Consider the following 21457-nt stretch of genomic DNA (forward strand, 5'->3'; position numbering starts at 1 on the left):
AGTGGTCGTTGACAAGGCAAGAGAGGCAGGGCAGGGGGGTTGTTCCACTTCCAAAAGCCACAGTGAAAAATGCCCCCAGTCCTGTGGCTGGCCTTCGAAACCCAGTCACCCCCAACCCCATCAGAGAAGCTAACTTTGAAATCTTGACGCAGGCCTTGGTGTTTATGTTAGCTTTTGGATGTCAGTTCCCTTGGCTTCTGGAAGCTGACTCTGTTGAAAATTATGTTTTTCTTTGAAGGACAAAGGCCTTATTGTATGTACATGTCCTGTAGTGTAATGAGCTTTTACGTTTTTTTGGAATGTTAGGTAATGGGTGGGACTAACCCAGATCTTTGAAATAAGAAGTGCATAGATCTGTAAAACAAATGGCAATTTAAAAGTTTCATGAAGGTAACGCCATAAAAGAAAATGAGTGGGTGGAAGAGTGTCACCTTTACTGGCCACAGCATGCTCCCCAAGTGCACTGCTTTTCTGGAATGACCATGGACTACCTTTGAGAGGACCCTCATGAGTGGTGTTACTTTGGAGCCAAAAGGACCTGCTACATAAGTGGTGTTACCCTAGGGCTGGGTCACAGAGGAGTAATACTAGAAAACAGGACTGTTATGAGCATCCCTGTCTAACCTATAGGGAGTCAGGACTGTTGTGAACATCCCAGTCTCACCTATAGGAACCCAGGACTGTTGTGAGCATCCCAGTCTCACCTATAGGAACCCAGGACTGTTGTGAGCGGTCCTGTCTTACCTATAGGGAATCAGGACTGTTGTGAGCGGTCCTGTCTGACCTATAGGAACCCAAGACTGTTGTGAGCGGTCCTGTCTAACCTTTAGGGAGTCAGGACTGTTGTTAGCGGTTCTGTCTAACCTATAGGAACTCAGGACTATTGTGAATATCACGTTCTAACCTATAGCAATGCTCATTTATAACTCTTGTATTCTTGGTCAAATAAATAGGTTTGGTTAGATGATTCCTTGTGGTTACATGTGTTGCAAGCACAGACTGAGCATTGTAACCAGGTAATCAATAGGCCTCTCTGATCCAGCTATTGGCCTTTGGGGGTGTGGGTGACCTCAGAAGGAGAAAGCACCTGGGAGCATGGAAAGGAGTCAGTCACAGACCAGAACATCTGAAGCTACTTCCATTTCTTTGGGCCTCAATGAGATGCCGTTAGCATCTTTAGCTTGACATTTTCTTGAACTATTTCCTAAAAAGCACTTGAAACCTGTCTTCTGAGATTCTTTGGGGGGTTTAATGTGTGAGTTACAGAGTTAATATTACAACTTCATAAACCCTTCCTGACATCTTCCTTCTTCTCCATGTTTGTTCTTAAAACATGTTATAAAAAAGGCTGGGGAATTTACTTTCTCTTTTACAAGCAATTTAACTACCGTTTGTACGAACATATTAGAATCCGTCTCTCCTGGCTAAGCGTCCCATCAGCCACCTGGACGGAACTCAAAGCTTCTGCCTCTGCTACAACCGCACCTGCTACAACCCACTGCCTGGCATACCCCCATGTTGCCCCCAAGCTTCAGGGCAAAGGCCACTTGGTCTCTCCTGCTTTCTGCTTTCATAGTGTAAAAGCACAGAGATATTCATGGGAGTAGTGGATTGTGGTCTCAAGGGGCACTGCTTTTATGAATGAGAGGACATGAAAGCTTCAGCAGACACTCTCTCACGTGGGAGTTGCTGCGTCAGAATAGTTGAGATCTGCCATGGGCTGTGTTTATGTTCTTGTGGCGAGTTGGGCCTCTTAGGCTTGAGTTGTGGCTATTTCCCGTTTCCTCACACATGTGAAACAGTGGTTCTGCTGGTTATGGGAGGCAGCAGAGCCAGCCGGAACCCTATTAGCACATTGGTGTGCATTAGTGTGGGCTCATGGTGGTGATGATGGTGGTGTGAGAATCTAAGGTCTGGAAGAGCTGGCTGGCAGGAAGGGAGTGGGGCCTGCTTTCTTTGTGCCTCTCCTTGGTCTTGGGCTGCTTCCGGAAAGACAGTCCCTTCCTTCTGCTGGAGTCTTCTCTGCTGGGCCTCTCACGGACCAACTGCATGTGCCAGGCAGCAGCTGGATTCCTTTTCTTCCTTGGACTCAGGGTAATATTTGGGATTCATTGAAAACAGTGCCATCCCTCTATTTCATACTGAGAAGGAGCAAAGACATATTAAGAAAATATTATCTTTGGGTGCTCATTTGTCTGGTCTAGATATACAGAGCTTCCAAAGATTGCAGTTAGCAGATTTTTTTAAAAAATGTTTTTCTTCTATTGGCTGATAGAAACAGCAATTTCATGTGATCTAATGTAATATATATCTTGAAGATCTTTTAACATTGGAAAAAGATTTATCTTTATTCTTTTAATTGTGTGTGTGTATGGGAAGAGTATGTACTTGTGAATGCTGGTTTCTTTACATGCCAGAAACATGTGCTCCCACTGGAGCTGGAGTTACAGGTGCTGTATTCTCCTCTACATGAAACCCTGGTCCTCTTCAAGAACAGTCAGTGTTCCTAATCACTAAGCCACCTCTCCAGCTCCAACCCCAAGGCTTTCAGCATGCAGATATTTATCCTGACAGGTTATTATTGCAATGTATTTGAGTTTAGATTGACTTTTGCCTGGATTCCCAAATGTGAAGATACAGTGGAATCTTTCTCAGTCTGTGATACAATAAACATTCCGGAGTCACTGAACACTCCGCTCCAAATTAATGGGCTCTTTACATCCACCAGATCCCTCCTGAGGGCGTCAGGGCAGTAGGGTGTCAGGAGGAAGCAGCCTCAGCTCTGTGGTACATACAGCACACGCTCTGGCCTCTGCGGGGCATATGGGAATTGCATTGCAAGACGGAAGGAGGGGAATGATCGATGGCTGCTCATTAAACCCACTGCATATTTATTGAGCATTTATGTTAATAATGCCCCAAGGCTCTGCAAGATTGAAGAAACAGTTTTTACATGAACAAAAAGAGATTAAATTATGTTTGGGAAGGGTTTGAACGTCGCTATCTTTTATTGCTTTTGAGTTCTTTGAAAGTTGATTAACATGTACGAGCCAGAGATACTAAGTCTGGCTGTCATCTTTAATTATCCAGAGCAAACTATGCCTCCTTGTCTGATGAGATGCCATGCACTTATGTATGTATGCACGAGGGCAGTTAACGTGATATTTTAGTTTGCAAACTATTATTCGAGTGACTAAAACATGTGAATGTGTAATGGGACCAGTAATTGTGCATTTTGGGGTCCTGAGAAACACAGTTTTGAACACCGGAGGCAATTGCCTGTGTTCTGAACACCAGTAGTTCCTGCCTTTTCCTTCATTATACAATTCAGTTTTAACTCCCTGTCTTCCTTTACAGTTGTAGGTCATTAACAAGTCCACAGTGAGAACCTTGCCTTCGGGTCTCAGTTCTCCTACCATGCCCTAGCAGCGGGACAGCTCTCATTCTAACATGCATAAGCACCATGGAGGAGCTGCTTAAAAACACTTTCCATCCCTTACTCAAGACACCAGAGGATATGACATTCTAATAAAGACTTCTGATGTTCTTTAATGTAGGGGCTTAATAATGGAAGCTTAATAAAAAAGGAGGAGATGTAAACACACATATCAGCTTTTATGTTCATATTTAAGTCATGTTCAGGTACAAGTGAGACTGCGGTATTGTTAAACAGCTCCATAATAGAGCATCACTTCTGTGGGGCTTTCCCGTACTTATCTTGTACATTAATCATTGTTATTGAAGAGTTCGTTTGTCTCTATTAAATCTCCGCTTGGTTTTCCATTTGGAATTAATCATTTCTTCTTCAAAGCCTATACATAGGAAGCCTTTATCATAGCTCTCACTCACACTTCCTCTGAAGTTTTGAGTTACATAGTTAGCTGTTTCTTGTACTGGATAATCTGCTTGTCTTGGGCAAGAATGGTCGGTGTCTATTTCTTGTCCCCAAAGCCTGCAGAATAGTGCATTGCAAACTTGAAACTTTGAGACTCAACACTTTGTTTGCAGTCTGGAGACATTCTGAGCTGAATTTTGCTCAAAGCTAGGACAGGGTTTCTCTAGGAATGGTCACAGTTGAGATTACAAGGCACACAAAAGCAAATCACACTGCAACCTCTTGAAAGCTGGGACTACAGTTCCAGTAAGAGAATGCTGCTCCAATCCTGGGCAGACTCCACTGTGAGATCTTCAGAGAATGCTTTCTAACCACAGGGGCGGAGAAGATGCCCCAAGGCTCACTAAGAGGGGCCACCAAATTGATTCCTTAGGGAGTATATGTTTAGCAGTCTTGTGGGTCAGTTAGGTAGAACCCTGACTGGCGCCTTTGGTGGAGCAGACTGGCCCCTGGGCAGAGGCCAGCCTTTTCATGTGCTGGGTTCCCACGGGGATTCTCTGTTTCCTGTGGTCTTTGCGTGATGGTCAACAGCTGCACGATGAAGCTGGTGTGATGTCTGTTTGTTGCTTCTTCAGCATGAGGCAGCTAGATGTAGCAACTTGACCAAACATCCAGGCTTTTATGACTGCTTGGTTGCATCCAGCCACACCTGGAGGATTGAGAGACAAAGGCATGAGGAGTGGAGGGCCAGGTGAGGCAGGGCTTAGAGACCACCTCCACCCTAACCCCTGAGATCCTCGCTTCCAATTCTTTCTGGAGGCAGCAGAAACCTTCTCTGATTAGAGCAGGGCCAAGGCCAATTTCTCTCTCTCTCTCTCTCTCTCTCTCTCTCTCTCTCTCTCTCTCCTTTCTACCTCCTCCTGCCTACATTTTTCTTTCTCTCTTCAGGTTGAGTGTAAAAATCAAGCTGACCAATTCTAACTCAAGTCACTATCACTAAAATTTTGGTCACATTGATAAACATTTATCAATAAACTTAATGATAATTTAAAAACTGTTTAAATTACCCTGGCATTCGATTGCTTCAGAGTTCCACCTTTATTTTTCTCATCCTAGTTATATTTTAACATATTGTTTTACTTCTCTGTTATTAGTCCAGCATTTGTATGATGCCAGCATTCCCCCAATATTTATGTCTTGGGTTTTTTTTTTTTTCCCCACGGTCAGTCTTTTTAATTTTTAGTTGCTGCCAGCATGCTGAAATGTACACACAGGCACTGGAGATTGTGGTTGTAATTCCTCTTCACAACATGGTGATGGGACACTGCTGTGGACAGAGTGTGCTGTGTGAAGCTCATTGACCTTGGCCATGGGTGATCTGGGGAAGAGCCAGAGCAGGGGCCACTTGCAGTCACTATGGAGGGTGTTAAGAGTAATGGCTGGGTGGAGCTAGTCGGCTTGCCCAGAACACAGTCAAGTGGCCAGGTGGGTCTGAGTGAACATTTTTCACTAATGACAGTATGCTGATATAATTGAGCAAAAGGAATGGCCTGGAGAAAATTTAACAGCCTTCCAGTATGTGGGAGGGGACGATTCTGTTGAAAGGATGGAGGAGAGCTGATCCCAAAGTTGCAACATATGCCTAGTTCAGCTTCTCCTCGGGGCCCTGCCTCTCACTGGCTTCTAGAAAGAGTCCCAAGATGCTTGTGGGGTCTTGGCTTCCCTGCTTCCTGGCTGGGACTGACTGAGAGCTCAGGCTTCTCCTTGGAGCCCTGGATCCTACTGGCCCTGTTGCAGATGAGCATCACTGTCCTAGTTTTGAGCCATATATCTTGGGATCAGAAATTGAAAGCAGGGTTTGACTACGGTCTTTGCAAGTTGCAGGGTTTGGGCTTAAGGCCTTTGCAAAGCTGAGAGGAAATTTACGCTGAGACATTTTTCTCTCTCAACACTTGCCATTATTCCTACACACCTCGTGTGCTCTCACGGCCTGTGGCGCTTTCAGTGCCCACTTGGACTTTAGTCAGGAAGCTCTGGTGAGTCTGAGAGCTCTTGTTTGGGGACATTGATTCTAAGCCTTTTTCTTGGTATTCTCAGTTATTCTGGCCAATCAGAATATCCCTAAGGTCAAATCTGTTCCCTCGCAGACAACAGCTGGGGTGTGGTGATGGCAACAGGGAAAAGTTGTGACCTGTAGTTGTCAAGATGGCCTCTCCGAGGAGTGTTTGGCTGCAATCCAGTCCTGTGCTATCTTGGTTTCTAGGTAGTTGGGGTTGTGGTAGGTGCTGAGAGATGGTTTGTGGTGGTCACTGAATTAACAGCATCATCTCAACCAGTGGTCACATATAGTTGGAATGCACGTGTGTGTGCATGTGTCTCTGTGCATAAGAGCCCACAGGCAATGAAATTCCGTAGCACTTGGGAGGTTGATAAGGGTTCTGTTTAGCTAACTTTCTTCTTCTTCTTCTTCTTCTTCTTCTTCTTCTTCTTCTTCTTCTTCTTCTTCTTCTTCTTCTTCTTCTTCTTCTTCTTCTTCTTTTGATGGATCTTTGTCTTCTTAAAGCTAAAATATTTAATGGCTGCAAGAGTCAACCAAGATGTTTTCTCCATTCCCTATACTACTTCATACCAACCTATGATGGAAAATGCTGGTATTCCACACATTTATATTCTCAGTCCCCTCCCTTCCCACATCCTCAATCGTGTACTCGGATATCCACTTAGCATCAGTGCAGGGTTAGGAACATCTCACGTTAACATGATCGATCTGGAGGTCATGGTTCCACCCCTTTCAGAAGCTTAGGTCACCCAGGCATTAATGCCCATTGCTGTGTTTGCTTATTTGGCCTAATACCCACTTGGTCCTTATCTGTTTATTCCTTTCTATTGCATCCTGTGGCCAAAGCCAAACCTGAAAAATATATTTGGGGTCTGGCAAAATGCCTCAGTGAGTAAAGGGACTGCTGTCAAACCTGAGTCTGACCCCTGGAAACCGTGTGGTGGGAAGAGAGAACTGTCTCTAAAACGTTGTCCTCTGACCTCTACGTGTGTTCAGAAAATAGCTGTATATCTGTACGTGTGTGCAGGCACATACACACATAGATATGTCACTTCAGCAAAATGTGGCCTGAGAGGTGGTTCAGTAGTTAAAAGCACTTGCTGCTTTTGTGGAAGATTTGCCTTGCCTCCCAGCACCTACAGGATGGCTTAGAACCACCGGTAACTCTAGTCCCAGGACCTCTGACACCGTCTTATGACCTCAACAGGTATCAGGCATGCATGTGACACATACAGGCAAACTACTCATACATTTAAAAAAACTAAAAAATTTAGAAACGTATTATATATGCTTATGAGTAATATATCACATATACACATATACATACACACATACATATGTATGTGTGTATGTATATGTATATATGAGCAAATCCATCGGTGGGATCACGTATATTAGTCTATAGTTTTGTGCAATCTGGCCGAGGATGCCACCTTTCAGCTCACTCCCCCACTCCTGCTCCCCATCCAATAATCCTTTCCTTACTAGTCCAGCTGCCTTCTTGGCTCCCCATTAGGTCTGCAGGATGCCCTCTCCAGGGCACGTTTGCATCTGTATTCTTTTGTGTCTGGAACACGTGTGTTATGAATACTTATCTAATCTCATTTTTTTTGCTAAGTTTTCTGAACAAAAATTCCTATATTAGAGGGTAGGATCATTTTAAAATTAATTATACACATAGTGACACCCAATATTATTCTTTCATTGTGTCCTGATTTTTTTCATACCCCTCCACACTACCCGCTATGTCATGCAAATACTTGTCCCCTTGAGTCTTCCCCACTAGTATATCAGCTCTATGAGGACATGATGTCTCTCATGTTTGTGACATTCCCCCAGTGCCTAGTACTGTGATAAGCTCAATTTGTCCATATCTATTTGATGAATGGGTTTGTGCCATTTATATTTAATGTTTATGATTCAATAATTTAATCTAATTAATTCTCTTTCCTAAATAGATTAGAAGTTTGCCTGTTTACTGTAAATCTGTGATCATGCATGATGCTGGTGAGTGGTAGAAATGTAGTAAAAGTTGAGATATTATTTCTAACAAATGATCCTGTAGTCACAATATGCAATATAACAATTTCAACAACAACAACAACATTCCAGATGATTCCAGCTTAAGACAGTTCACTTAAAAGTTTTTCATTTATAATTTTTTGCTTTATAAAAGCAGTATATATTCAGTAGAAATCATATTGCATATATCAAATTTGGATGTTTTCCTGGGCTAATGATATATGATAGATTGTTCTTCAGGACAATGGCAACAATCTACAGTTTCTACTCAGCTTCAAGATAACAGAGCAGAAACAGCTAATACTCTCCATTGTACTATATGTAAAAATATTGTGGATCTAGTAAACGCATTTTATATTTAGACTATTTATCAAGGCAAAATTCCATTGTAAACGAAGGAACATCCTATACAAACCTATTTCAAAAGTACATGCTCATATCAGACTTGGTAGCCTGATAATTATTGATTTTGAAACATTAATTAAAACCCACTTTGTTTGTATTTTCTACTTTACTTAAAACATGTTATAGATGAACTACTAAATAATGTTAAGTGTGGGAATTTCAACAAGAAAACAATGGCCTAGAGTGAACTCCCCTTCCTATGTATCTGTAAAGCAAATTATTATACCACAGATAAATCCTAGCCACTTTGTGTCTTTGTTCTAGTGGACTTTACTGCTGGCCTGGAGGAAGATTCTTGTGTGGGTTGTGAAGTCCCAAAGGGCTGCCATGTGTAGGTCACATCTATATCAGTGAAATAATTGTATAACCGAGCATTTTCAAAGCTCACTCAATGGCTCCCCAAGTGGTTAATGAGCCAGGATGCCTGGGATGACTTGAGAGGCTTGTGATAGACTCAGGTTGCCAGGTCTGTTCCCTCCATCATGTGTGAGCAGAGCTGCTGACCACAACTGTGGCAACACGGGAGATAGGTTTGCAGTGTTCAGGTTCCACCCCTGTCTCTCTTGGACTGTAAGCTCTTCTAGGGCAGAAGATATATCTGATTCATATTTTCTGTTCCCAGCCAAACCTGGCAAAATGCCTGGCTCACAGCAGGGCCTCAAAAATATTTGTTAAACAGATTCGTGTTTTTTTTTTTTTCTTTAGTCAGATAGACTGAATTATGAAGTAGGAGTGTTTACTCCACAGGAAAATATGCTTATAGCCCAAACATCATATTTTAAAAGCCCGTTTGTTTTTCTGTTGACGCTTTTGTCTTTAGATATGTCGGTGCTGAGACACTGCTTTAACAGGGATGCTTTGCTAAAACAAATGGTTGCAAATAGTAACCAGGGTTGTTATGTTTTTTTTTCTTTTTTAAAATAAGGTACATAAGAATCCCCTTAGTCATAAGATCACATTTAAGAATGCTTTACAGCCATTTCCATTTCTTCATAACACCTTTAATCTCTGAAATAGATTATGTGTTAATTTGGCTCTCAGTGATGGCTAAAGGGTTTGGAGATGGAAACTAGTAGATTAAAGTTACATTGTAAGCCCATGAAGTACGTCTGTGGTTTCTCCAGTTCTTCCTGACATCTGCACGTGCCCTTGGGAAAACCTTAGTGAAGAGAACACTCCGGTAATGGCCCCAGCGGATGAGTCCAAGCTGTCTGAGGCAGGGGTTTCCTGGACTCTTAGCCACCCAAGCCCCTTGCTTTTCCGCCTAGTGCTATTCAGGCTGACCACACACTGTCTCAGCTAGTGCCAACCCGGGCAGCATGGGGCCAGGGATCTTTTTAGCATCTGAAGTACCACAGTGCCCTAAGCATGACATAGAGGCAGGGCCTTGAGAGTCCAGGCCACAGCCAACTGGGTCTTCTGTCCCACGGGGACCTTTGAAAGGCTCAGCGATTGCTGGTGGTCGGGGTCAATTGTGCAGATGTCTTTAAAAGGGTCTCACTGGTGACCAGAAAGTTACTTTGTCAAAATGACAGATGGGCTGTAGCAGCTCCTCCGCCCCGCCACTTCCCCTGGATGTCAGCACTGTTTGCTTGTCAAGATCAGGTATTTTTGTAACTCCTACAACACCCAGGCTTTCCCCAAGCAATCCTCAAAAATGCTTGTTTTCCTTCTGTTCCACTACTGCTGGTTATTGACCCACAGGGATGGGAACGCTTGAGGACTAAGGCTCACTATGAACTGTAGATCTGGGAAGCAAATGGGTATGCCAGGGATGGCTTTGCTAATCGTATCTGAGAAGTTTGGTTTCCTTGTTTTTAACACATATTTTCCTTTTTAAGAGCAACTTTTATCGTTCAATTGAATTTACTGTCTTTTTATACCAGAGAACCTAGCTCCTTATATTGTATGAATCAAGAAAGGGACCTTTACAATGCAGGAGCCACTGTCTTCCTCGCTGTCACATTTTCAGCTTTCCTACGGAATTGATTTTTTTTTATTATTAATTATTTTGAAGTTATAATATAATTATGTCCTTCCTTCCTTCCTTCCTTCCTTCCTTCCTTCCTTCCTTCCTTCCTTCATTCCTTCCTTCCCTCCTTCCTTCCTTCTTTCCTTCCTTCCTTTTTCTCTTTCTCCCTCTCTTTCTTTCTTTCTTTCTTTCTTTCTTTCTTTCTTTCTTTCTTTCTTTCTTTCTTTCTTTCTCTCTCTCTTTCTCTCAAATCTTTCCATATACCCTCTCAACTCTCTTCCAAATTTATGGCCTCCTTTTTCACTAAATGTACATATATATATATATATTACATAAGAACATAAATATAAAATACAACCTGCCCAGTGTGTATCATGTTACTTGTCTGTATACTTTCAGGTTTGATCATTTGGTATTGTATAACCTCTTCCCCGGGGAAGTCTATTTCTCCTGCTCTCAACATTCTCAGTTGCCTGTAGTTCTTTGCATCGGATAGAAGCTTCATGGGCTTCATGGGCTCTCCTCTATCCACTTTAGCATGTTCATTGATTTTCTCCTTGTTCAACTCATGTTTAAGCAGCCATCTTAGTGAGTCTTTATGAATGTAACTTCCTACATTGCCAGGAGATACACTCTCACAGCAAACTCCCTCATCCCCTGGCTCTCACAATCTTTCTACCCCTCCAAAGTCCTTACCTTCATTCCACACTCACTCCATAACCCCCCTTACATCAGACTGTTCATTTCCCCAGAGTTTAGGAAGGCAGGCCAATGCACTGAATTCTAGATCTCACTGATAGCTAGAGCCGAATCACCCAACACATTGAGAGATTCTGAGGAAGGCATAGGGCTATGCCTAGGATTTCATAGCCCATTTCTCTCCTGTTTTCTTTTGGGGTAGAGGAAGAAGCCAATTCATTATTCGCCATGTGCTGAAGGGTGCCCAGCAGTGTAAAGTAATCAAAGGTGTTAGGAGTGGCTCCAGGGCCACTTGTGCGTGAAGTCACTTTCCTTTGCAGGGCCCACTCCTCTCACCCCTACTTTACAATTCTTCACACATTAGGAATCTTTCGGAAGTTTTCTGTGCATCACCCACTTTCTTCTATATCCCAATTGCCAGAGTCCCTCTGGGATGGGGAGATTTGAACATTTGGCCAAAACAAATGAAGAATGCCATTGTTTTCCTTTCTTCACATGCCTGGTTCCAGTCCACTGGTGGAAGAGGGAATGGTGGACCTTTTGGATTCACTGTCTGCTTTGAGTGTGGTGGCAGACCAGTGTCTGTGACAAGGCCCATGGTCACAGTCTCTGGCTGCTCTGTAGCCAGTCTGTTTTGGTTCCGTGAATGTGGGGCTGCCGGGAGACCTTTGCTTATACGATGTACGGTATAATAAAGAACAGGCTGTTTCTTTCTTTGGGCTACTATTTTTATTTGGTGGTTATTTCTTTTGTGTTCTGCCATCTCTAATGTTTTGGTTCTATTTCAAAATATGATTAAACAGAATGAGGAGCTGTTTGACACTGCCCTGTTTTAAATCACAGCTGTACTCGAGCAGCCGGGACATTGTAACAGCCCATGTTCCTTTGTTCTCAGAGTCCCTTGAATAGGGAAAACTAAGTGCCAGACCTGAACCCTTAAACCAGACTAGGACCTCCAATAACTCCTCCAACAAACTAGAGCCTGTTAAAAAATATTGAAATGTTAGGGAACTCGAATGTAAAAGGAGCCTCCATATTAATCCCCTGTTGCTTCTGCTGGCACGTGTCATATTTTCAAGGTACAGTATTGGGAGAACACTGTCACTCCATGATGTATGAGGGCCATATATCATCAGCACACCGTCTTTGTAAAGGATGCGGGTAGTAAAAGACACAATTCTGGCCAGACAGAACAGCAGGGTCCTTACTCCTTTCTTTAACCCCCCCTGCCTTTTTCTTTAATCTCCTTCTGTTTTGTGTTGCAGAGAAGTGAATTTCTTCATGGGATATGACTTGTTGCAAAATAATCGTTGGCCCCAGTGGGCTTCATAAAGTCTTTTAAATGGTCGGGTTTCAAGGGCAGCTTTGTCCTGAGTTTGTACTGCGAGCTGGGCCAGAGGAGGCCGTGTTTGCCAGGGCCCAGGTCTCTAGGGTAAATTCACTGCGCCTAGACAGGGAAGAAAGAACAACACTCCCAGATGTAGTACAATGGACTGCATGATGTTCTTACAAGACATTTTAACACAAAGTCTCCAGAATTATGGCTCTGGGATGCTGCAAGGCTCATGGAAAGATACGCCCGTACATATACATCGAGGAAGAAATGCAAAGACTTGAAAGCGTTGAGTCTGGCTTCTGATCCATCTTGCAAATGATCTTGACTGGTTACTTAGAAGTTGGGGCTTGTTTTTAAGTCAGATATAATCTGTCTTTCCTAAAATGCAGTATTTTTTTTTTAACGTGTGTGTTCAAAATGAAACCATAAAACACCAAGGTTTATAATGGTCTGAAAGTTGGGAATGCTTGATGAAGGCAAATATTTAAATTCTTAGCTGCTGAGAAAGATGGCTCCTTTGAGCCTTTAGACCAAGCTATGAACTGTAGTGGTTAAGTCACACTTCCCTAGCAGAGAGCCCCGTGTGAGTCTCTGCCCTGCTATCTGGGAATGAGAGTCCCGAATGTGACGGTTCTGCCCAGACGAGCTGTGCAAACCTGGTGGGCTTCTCTGTTCCTGAGTTTTCTTCCCCACAAAGCAGAAGCAGCACCAATGCCTTCCCAAGGCTCATTGTGTGAGTGAAGGGTCCAAACAGCACCACAGGAGTTCAGTCCAGTCAGAACGCTCAGGTTTTTTAGAAATGTGGGAATCCTGTGATGAGGTCATCATCTTCTGGACACCCCATGCCACTCACTATGTGACTAGAGACAGGCCGGGACACTTTGTGACCTTGGCCACTGAAGGAATTTGCAAAAGTGGTGAAGGGTTAAGGGTGGAGAAAAACTTGGAAATGCTACTTCCTGAAACAAGCTGGAGGCTCAAATTGCAGGGGCCACAGCCTTCTCCCTCCTTATTTTCTGACTGAGTTCAGCTCAGCTCAGGAGCAGGGAAGTTTCGGGAACCACATCGCTCTTCTGAGGACCTTTCACTCCTACCTTTCTCACACTAGGAGTGGCTTTGCTAGTCTCTTTTCCTCCCAAATTCCATGGAACTGCCACATGACTCAATGTCTTATATTTGTGTGCCCTTAGGCTTTGTGACAGGTAGTTTACTTTTTATTTTTTCCTTCTAGCTCTTTCTTCATAAGAATTATGGAGAAGTCAGTTGTGTTATCAAGAATGAAAAACAAGCAAGGGAAAACGTAATCAAAAAAATAAACTATGAAACAAATTTAGTATTGCCATTGACAACTAGTGGGCTATCTCAGCACACCCTTGGAAATTATTATGATTTTCTCATTTCAAAAGATCTCCTGACCACAGAGGAAATCATTACTTCCGACAGTTCAAACTGCCAACTTCCTTTGTGTCGTTAGGCCCCAGATAAGCCTTTCTTTCTTCAACATTTGCCTATATCTTTGCTTTCAAGAACGTCGAAGGCTTGACATGTACTGTGAGGTCTCCTCTCTTTCCAAGTCCTGGGCAAGCCCTTCCATGGTTGTCTTAGACCAGCACAGGCTAAGGATATTACCCCTATGACCCAGGTGGTTAGTTTTCCTGGAAAATTCCCAGAGTAGCTCAACTACACGTTAATCTATTTCTAAAATCTCAAGGTTGTGTTGGAGCTAACCTAATTCTAATACGACATACCTATAAATTTTAATGCTGTGTCTTAGCAACTAACCTTCTTGCCTGGACCTTAATCCAGGCCTGGGAATCACACTGAGTTCCCAACTAAACTGCTTGCCAGTTCTTTGAGGGGCCTGAGACACTTTACTTCCCTAAGGACTGTTTCTTCCTCTGAAAAACTTAAGGAACCTATGAGGATTAATGAAATAATGTCTGCAGAGTTCTTCAGAAGAAATGTGCTATGTAAACACCAAGTATTATTCTTCTGTTTATGAGAAGTAGTATAATATTGCCTCTGAGAAACTGGGACTTATGTTTAAAAGTACCATAACATCTCCTCTGGCTCTTTGGGGGCTTGAGTTGGGTTAGAATGGGGCACTTCAAGGAGAAGTCGAGCCATTTAACTTCATGCATGGGGAGACTAGAAATTCTAATGAGAATATACTCGTTGATGTTGGATCGGTTTTTCCTGGTCTCCCTTCCTCAGAAAACCTGGCAAAAACCATCCATATTCCTAAGAATGAATTCCTGTCTGAGCAGTTTTGAGACTGCATATGTGAAACACCACCACGTGCGCTTTAGATAAGGCCTTTAGGAATAGGCTGCAGGGTCAGAGTGTCCCATGATCCTTACCCATTTCCACGGCTTCTAATCTGCAGGGAATCCTTTCCAATATCCTTTCTGCAGATAAGTTGCTTGAAGCTCGAATTTATCCCTGTTCCATAGATTGGAGCCATGAGAGAACTGCTTCATCTCTCACAGTTGCCAGGATTATGGACAAGTGCTTCTCTCTAGCAGCTGACATTAGAGGGTCTGGAGGCATTGGGGATGGATGTGTGTCTGCCCCCTGGATGTTTGCATCTGGATGGGGGGGCATTGGGGATGGATGTGTGTGTCTGCCCCCTGGATGTTTGCATCTGGATAGGGGGGCATTGGGGATGGATGTGTGTCTGCCCACTGGATGTTTNTATTTGGATGGGGAGGCACTGGGGATGGATGTGTGTCTGCCCACTGGATGTTTGTATTTGGATGGGGAGGCACTGGGGATGGATGTGTGTCTGTTCCTCTGAATGTTTGCATCTGGATGGGGGGAGGACTGGGGATGGATGTGTGTGTCTGCTCCCCTGGATGTTTGCATCTGGATGGGGATGTTTGATGGCTTTGGTCCCTTCCCCAAGTTAGATTATCATGATGAAATTCTATAGGCTCCTTCCCCAAGTTAAATTATCATGATGAAATTCTATAGGCTCCTTCCCCAAGTTAGATTACCATGATGAAATGGCAGAGGGACGTGAGCGTATGTGTAGGAAGGCATCCTAACTTAGGTCAGAGACACTCCGGCCTGTTTATTCTCTCCAACACTACTCCTTGACCCATGTGCTCTATTGATGTCATTTGGTGGTGGTGGTCGGTTGGGGACTACAACCCCACAGCCTTCCTAGTCTTCTGAAAGGGTCCTGGCTGTTTGAATAGCATCTTTATGCAGGGCCAGCAGTTGTCTTTGCTTTCCCAGGGACCAGAACAGAAGGAAACTGAGGGTTCTTCCAGGAGAGGAAACTTGTGCAGTGTGATATCTCTAGTACGGCCGATGGAAGTGACACATCAGCCATATCATAGGACATTAGTGATACTGTTTTGTGGTTTAATCGTACTGTCTGCCAGCAATAGTCTTGCCCCACTCCCCCACCTCTGTCACTATATAGGCTACTGAGTTCCTATCTTCAGCTTATTGTTATTTTATTTATTTATTTAACACAGATAAAACATGGGGTAATAGTTTCTACAGTCTATAATGGGATTGGTTCTTGAAAAGTGTTTTGGAAAAAAAAATATCTTCAGGACACTTGTGGAAATATTCAAGAGCATCTCCACGGAATTTCCCTTTTCCATGTGTGGAAGCAACTAGAATCATTTCACGTCGGTGCTTAGTTGTCTTCTGTACTCATGATCCCACTCTCCCCAGACAGGAGACGGTTATGTAGGCAGGAGGCAGGCTCAAGGCTGCAACGTCTAAGGCCGGGGAGCTCTGTGCTGCCATCTGGCGGCAAGTGTCAGACTCAGCAAGCTGGCTGCTGTCATCCTGTCTGTCCTTGGCTTCTGCTGGAGCTGTGGTTTGGCTGGCGTCCTCATGGAGTTTTCTTGCCAGACATGTAATTTTTTTTAAACTCTCTATACCGCCCCCTTTACTTCTTGCATGTTAACAAGTTGTTGAGGGTGTATTTCAAGGCTATGATTTTTTTTTTGAAGCATTTGTTGATATTAAGGTGTCTGTGGTCCCTCTTTCTGGAAGGAGAAACTGGTTCAGGCTTACCTCCCCAGCTGGATGACCCTAGAGATGATAAGCACAGAGACATGGTGGCCGTGGAAGCAAAGAACCATGACGTGATCTCAAACACGTTGGCTAGGCTATCATGATTTGACCTTCTCCATGTGTGAATATGGCTTTTTGGCCATTGTTTCTGTTTGCTTAGAATGCATGACTCTCCAAACCCACCTGGAATTTGTGGAAAACCAAGGGTATCAGGTCTGCCTTTCAGAGGTGTGATAGGCCTGGCCCTGTTGACATCTGATCAGAGTCATATTTCTTGTCTCCTCAAAGCAGACGGTGTCTGTAACAGTCCCATGACTCTGAGGCTGGTCCTCGGAGTGATTCTGTTGGAGACGGGGCTCATGTGGAAATATACTAGAAGAACGCAAACAGGGATGCTGTTTTCTCTCACTCTGAATCCTGAATGCCCACAATGTACCCAAGTGCTGAAGTCTAGCATTTGCATGGCAGAGATCAATTAGTGTTCCAGACCTCTCTCACTTGTGTTTGTTTATCCTGGGGACATGTCCCAGCCTTACTTCTTCTTTTTTGTTGTTTTTATTTTGGGGGAAGATAAGTTATGGTTTTATTTTTTATTAGATATTTTCTTCATTTACATTTCAAATGCTATCCTGAAAGTCCCCTATACCCTTCCCCTACCCTGCTCCCCAACCCACACACTCCTGCTTCTTGGCCCTGGCATTTCCCTGTACTGGGGCATATACTCTTTGCAAGACCAAGGGCCTCTCTTCCCAATGATGGCCCACTAGGCCATCTTCTGCTACATATGCAGCTAGAGACACGAGCTCAGGGGTTACTGATTAGTTCATGTTGTTGTTCCACCTACAGGGTTGCAGCCCCCTTCAGCTCCTTGGGTACTTTCTCTACCTCCTCCATTGGGGGCCCTGTGTTCCATCCAATAGCTGACTGTGAGCATCCACTTCTGTGTTTGCCAGGCACTGGCATAGCCTCACAAGAGACAGCTATATCAGGATCCTGTCAGCAAAATCTTGCTGGCATGTGCAAAAGTGTCTGGGTTTAGTGGCTGATTATGGGATGGATTCCTCCAGCCTTACTTCTTTATCTGTAGAATCAGGCTGAGATGAAGTTTTGTGTGATCTTCCTTAGGTCAGAGTCTAAATATCATCAGAGGGAGTGAGCAGTATGTGTGAATCACTATCAGAAAGTGTTTGCTGAGTTAAAAGCCGAAGTGAATGAGTCGCACACTTAGCCTCAGCTGTGCTTTGCCATGCTGTGGGGATGACAGGTTCCTGAACACGGGGTTTTGTGTATAACACTCCTTGCCAGAGCCACTGTCTCCAGGATATGGGGTTTTGTGACTTGTCCAAACCCAGGAAGCCAGGCAAGTGGTGTTAATTACCTGTGTCTGAATTTCCCTGTGTAGCTGTTAGGATCAATTAAGGGGATGAGGAAGCAGGGTCCCCACGGTGATCTTGCAGCTCTATTATTTCTTTCCCCAAGGGCCTGGGATTCTAAGTCCATCCTCACATCCACACCAACCAGATTCCAAACAGACTCCAAAAATGATGGGATCTGGCAGCTCCAACGTGACCCCAATAGGATATAAAAAATCCTAAGGGTAAACAGAAAGGAAATTGTATCCCCTAAGTATATACCTAAAGCTTAGGTATACATGCCTGTCTGTCTGTCTGTCTGTCCACACATATTTAAAACTCCAGACGTGACTGTACACACCATTTGCCTGGAATGCTGTGCATGGTGGACAACAGCTACAATGCTCTTCATTGTGCATCTTGGGATCCTGTTGTGGGTCTTGACTCTGTTCTGGATTTCTGATTCAGCCAGCAGTTCTAAAGAGCACGTGTGCCTTCCCACTCACCAGCTCTCACATTGCTTCTCCCCATCACTCCGACTGTCCTGAAAGTTTGAATTCTGTGGACTCCTCCTTTTAAAGAAGACACTGTCTTAGGGGAACGCTTCTCTGAGTTTGCCGCATTTTTAAATACACGTGAGACAGAATCTCTGCTTGTCATGTTCATATCGGTCAGAGTCTTCATGGGGTGAGGGAGTCTGTGCTAAAATAGGAGTTGTGGAATCCAAGCATTGCAAGTGGAGTCACAGCTAGTAATTTCATGCAGGGCACACATACATATGTGTACACGTGCACCTGTTAGATGCTCTTCTTGCCTTCAGTAGGAATATGGCCAATAATACTTAAAAATTTTAAAAAATGTACCACTTTAATTTATATTGTGATTCTAACTATGTTTGGAATTTGAAAAGCTATGATGAGCGGGGAGCTGTGATGCAGTTACTTTAGAAACCATCATCCTTGCGACGAGAAGACCCGGAGAACTGGAGGGCTTGGAGCCAGGCCACCTGGTCTGCTGTCTCCATAGGCCCTAGACAGCTCCGTCATCTGCCTCATCTTCACTGGGGACAAGGACACTCTTACAGCTGGGCTTGGCCGACCTAGCCTTTTTACATCATGCAGATCAGCGCTGCAGTGGGCGGGAGGCACAGGCAGCTTCCCTTGAGAACTCCTCAGCAGTGGTAGGGCTGCTCTAATGAACAGATAAGAAGGGAGACTACTGTACCACAGGATCTGAATGAAGGAGTGAGGTTAGCTCTGTGGTATTACAACCCAGAGCAGACAATGGGAAAATTGGGGGGGGAGGGGGGGAGAAATGAGGGACGGAAAGAGAGAAGGAGAGAGGGATGGAAACAGGGAGGAAGAGAATGGACAATTCATTGCCCATGTCAATCACGACCTCACAAAACAACAACGAAGCCAAACAACGGCAACAGCAGCCCTGCAGGATGAGGTCCAGGTGTCGGTGGCCACTGCTCTTTCTCCGTACATCCATCAGACTTGGGACGATCTCGGGGATATTCACAGAGGCCATGGTAGGCCTCAGGTGACCTAGCAAAGCAACAAGAGGACAGGGAAGCAGCCAGGCTTCCGTAGAAGGAGAACATCAGAAGGGCGGGCCCGGTCCCCTCTGCCCCTCTCTGTCACCATAGGACTGCGATGGTGACTGGCACGGAGTAGGGTTCCGTGACTCCTTGGGAAGTCCGATCTTCTGAAGGAAGATGACAATCCAGGCTGATTTCAGAATTAGATGCTGTGAGTGTCTCATAAACTGTAAAGCATAAAAGAAATTTGGGGGCAACACAAAAGGGGTACATTTTCTTTTACAACTGCCTGGGGTCTGGACTTGGTAGGTCACTCAGACTCTAATGTGCACAAGTGTGCACCCTCCCACCCTTCCTTCGATCCTCACACACCCACAGCCTCATCTCTGAAGTCCAAGGCCAGGGGTTGGTGAGACCTTCCTTCCACCCTTGAGCTGCACTCTTCAAGGACACTGAGAACACTAGACTCCTCTTCAGGTCACTTCAGTGCACTGTCCTATTCTCTTCTGAGGAGAGCTTTAGGTTTGTCCCAAGCTGAGCAGAGCTGGTGTTATGGTTACCCAACTTGCCACTTGCCGGGAAGTCAAGGACATAAGTTAGCCACAGCCTCAGCTCAGACCTAGAGCATGGGTGGTGCGCATTTGGGACTTCCAAAAGATTCTCCCCGGGGGGGGGGGGTGCGGCACGGAAGCCATTTCAGTCCAGAAGGAAGGCCAGCTACCCTCTCTGAGTTGTGGTTTGTTTTCCTGATCTATAAAATTGATCTCATAGGGTTTAAATCTCAATGAAAGCCACCGCACAGGGCCTCTCGTGAGCCTTTGTTACTCTGGTCAGGTTGTGTGATTAGGAGAACACCTCCCTGCTCTCTATAGAGCCGGGCATGCCATCATGTTCAGATCTCATCTAAGACATTTTAACAGCTAACCTTTCGGGATAAACCAAAGATGCAAATGCTTACCACACTTTCATTAGCATAAGTGCTAATGTAATGCAGCTGTCCCACAGCTATAAAACACTGCCGGCTGTGTCTGTGCTTGGCATGTGGAATATTATTTTTTTCTCTTACTGAACCGATTCAATGCTCAACTTTGTCGTTATTTGAGTTGGAACTTTAGATCGGTGCATTTTAATGCACTCTACTATTAAGGCTTGCTGGACAGCCGTGAGAAAATATTTTTGTTCTCACGATGCAATCTTGGCCCAGGTAGCCAATGGGCAAAATATGATTTACACAAATATTATCATTTCTGGAGTGTGTACTGAAAGGAGACCTTAGGATGGAACTGGAGCAAGTTCCTTTCTCAGCATGGGGTTATCTGGGCAAGGCTGGCATCTGAAGATGGAACGTACCCACTCCCCCCATCTCTGAAAGTATGATACTTTCCTAAGTCCCGTATTCCTGGGGGATAGTTCTGTTCCAGGGAAAGAAAAATTCCATCAGCTATCTCAGAGTTTTCTTGCCAAGTTGAAGGCAAGATAGGAAGAGGAAACTGCAGCTGCTGCTCTGGATTCCGAGTGAAGTTGATCCCGAATGTCCCTTGTCTCTTTTTGTCTAGAACAAAGAGGTGACTTGTAAGAGGGAGAAGTGCCCTGTGCTGTCACGGGACTGTGCGCTGGCCATCAAGCAGAGGGGTGCCTGCTGTGAGCGATGCAAAGGTGAGTTGACCCGGCCCACCTTCTCTGGTGGCTGCTGCTTCCTGCATCTTCATTTCTTTTTGCCTTTCCTTCCGGCCAGCTCTTGGCTGGCACGAAGGTGGGTGTCAGGAGAAAAACGAGCGCGCATGCACAGAGGACTGGCGAGGGAGCTGCCAGGAAGGGGGGCGCGAAGGGCTGAAGAGACGGGCAGATCCTCATGGCTGGTATATTTTCTGAGGCGAGCTGTTAAAGCGCTGTTAAAGAGAAGATGCAAGCATGACGCCTGTGCACATCTGTACACATGCACATGGGCGTATTTTGTCAAGACGGTTCAACACTTGGTTTTTCCAGGCTCCACACTCGTCTAGCCCTCCTCTGCCAGAGGAGTCTTTAAACCCAAATTTTTATCATTTGGGTTCCTATTAAATTTTTTTTTCTTCCCAAATTAAATCTCCGTTCCCCCCACACATCTTTGAAGCAGCCCGAAGTCTCCTGCCCCGCAGCCTTGGTGCCCTCACGCTTGTCTGAAATGCTGTCTTGTTGGCGCCTGTTGTTGGCTCT

The 21457-nt window shown here is 44.6% G+C and overlaps 1 protein-coding gene across 1 annotated transcript in view; it reads left to right on the forward strand.

The window, feature by feature from the left end:
- Positions 1–21457, forward strand: part of Bmper (BMP binding endothelial regulator) — a 246973-nt gene that overhangs the window by 10666 nt on the left and 214850 nt on the right. Inside the window, exon 3 of the mRNA XM_021206296.1 lies at positions 20818–20917. Within this exon, the coding sequence (XP_021061955.1) occupies positions 20818–20917 (100 nt within the window). The remainder of the gene's footprint in view (positions 1–20817; positions 20918–21457) is intronic.

Source organism: Mus pahari, chromosome 10 (genome assembly GCF_900095145.1).
Source record: "Mus pahari chromosome 10, PAHARI_EIJ_v1.1, whole genome shotgun sequence".
Classification (NCBI taxonomy): domain Eukaryota; kingdom Metazoa; phylum Chordata; class Mammalia; order Rodentia; family Muridae; genus Mus; species Mus pahari.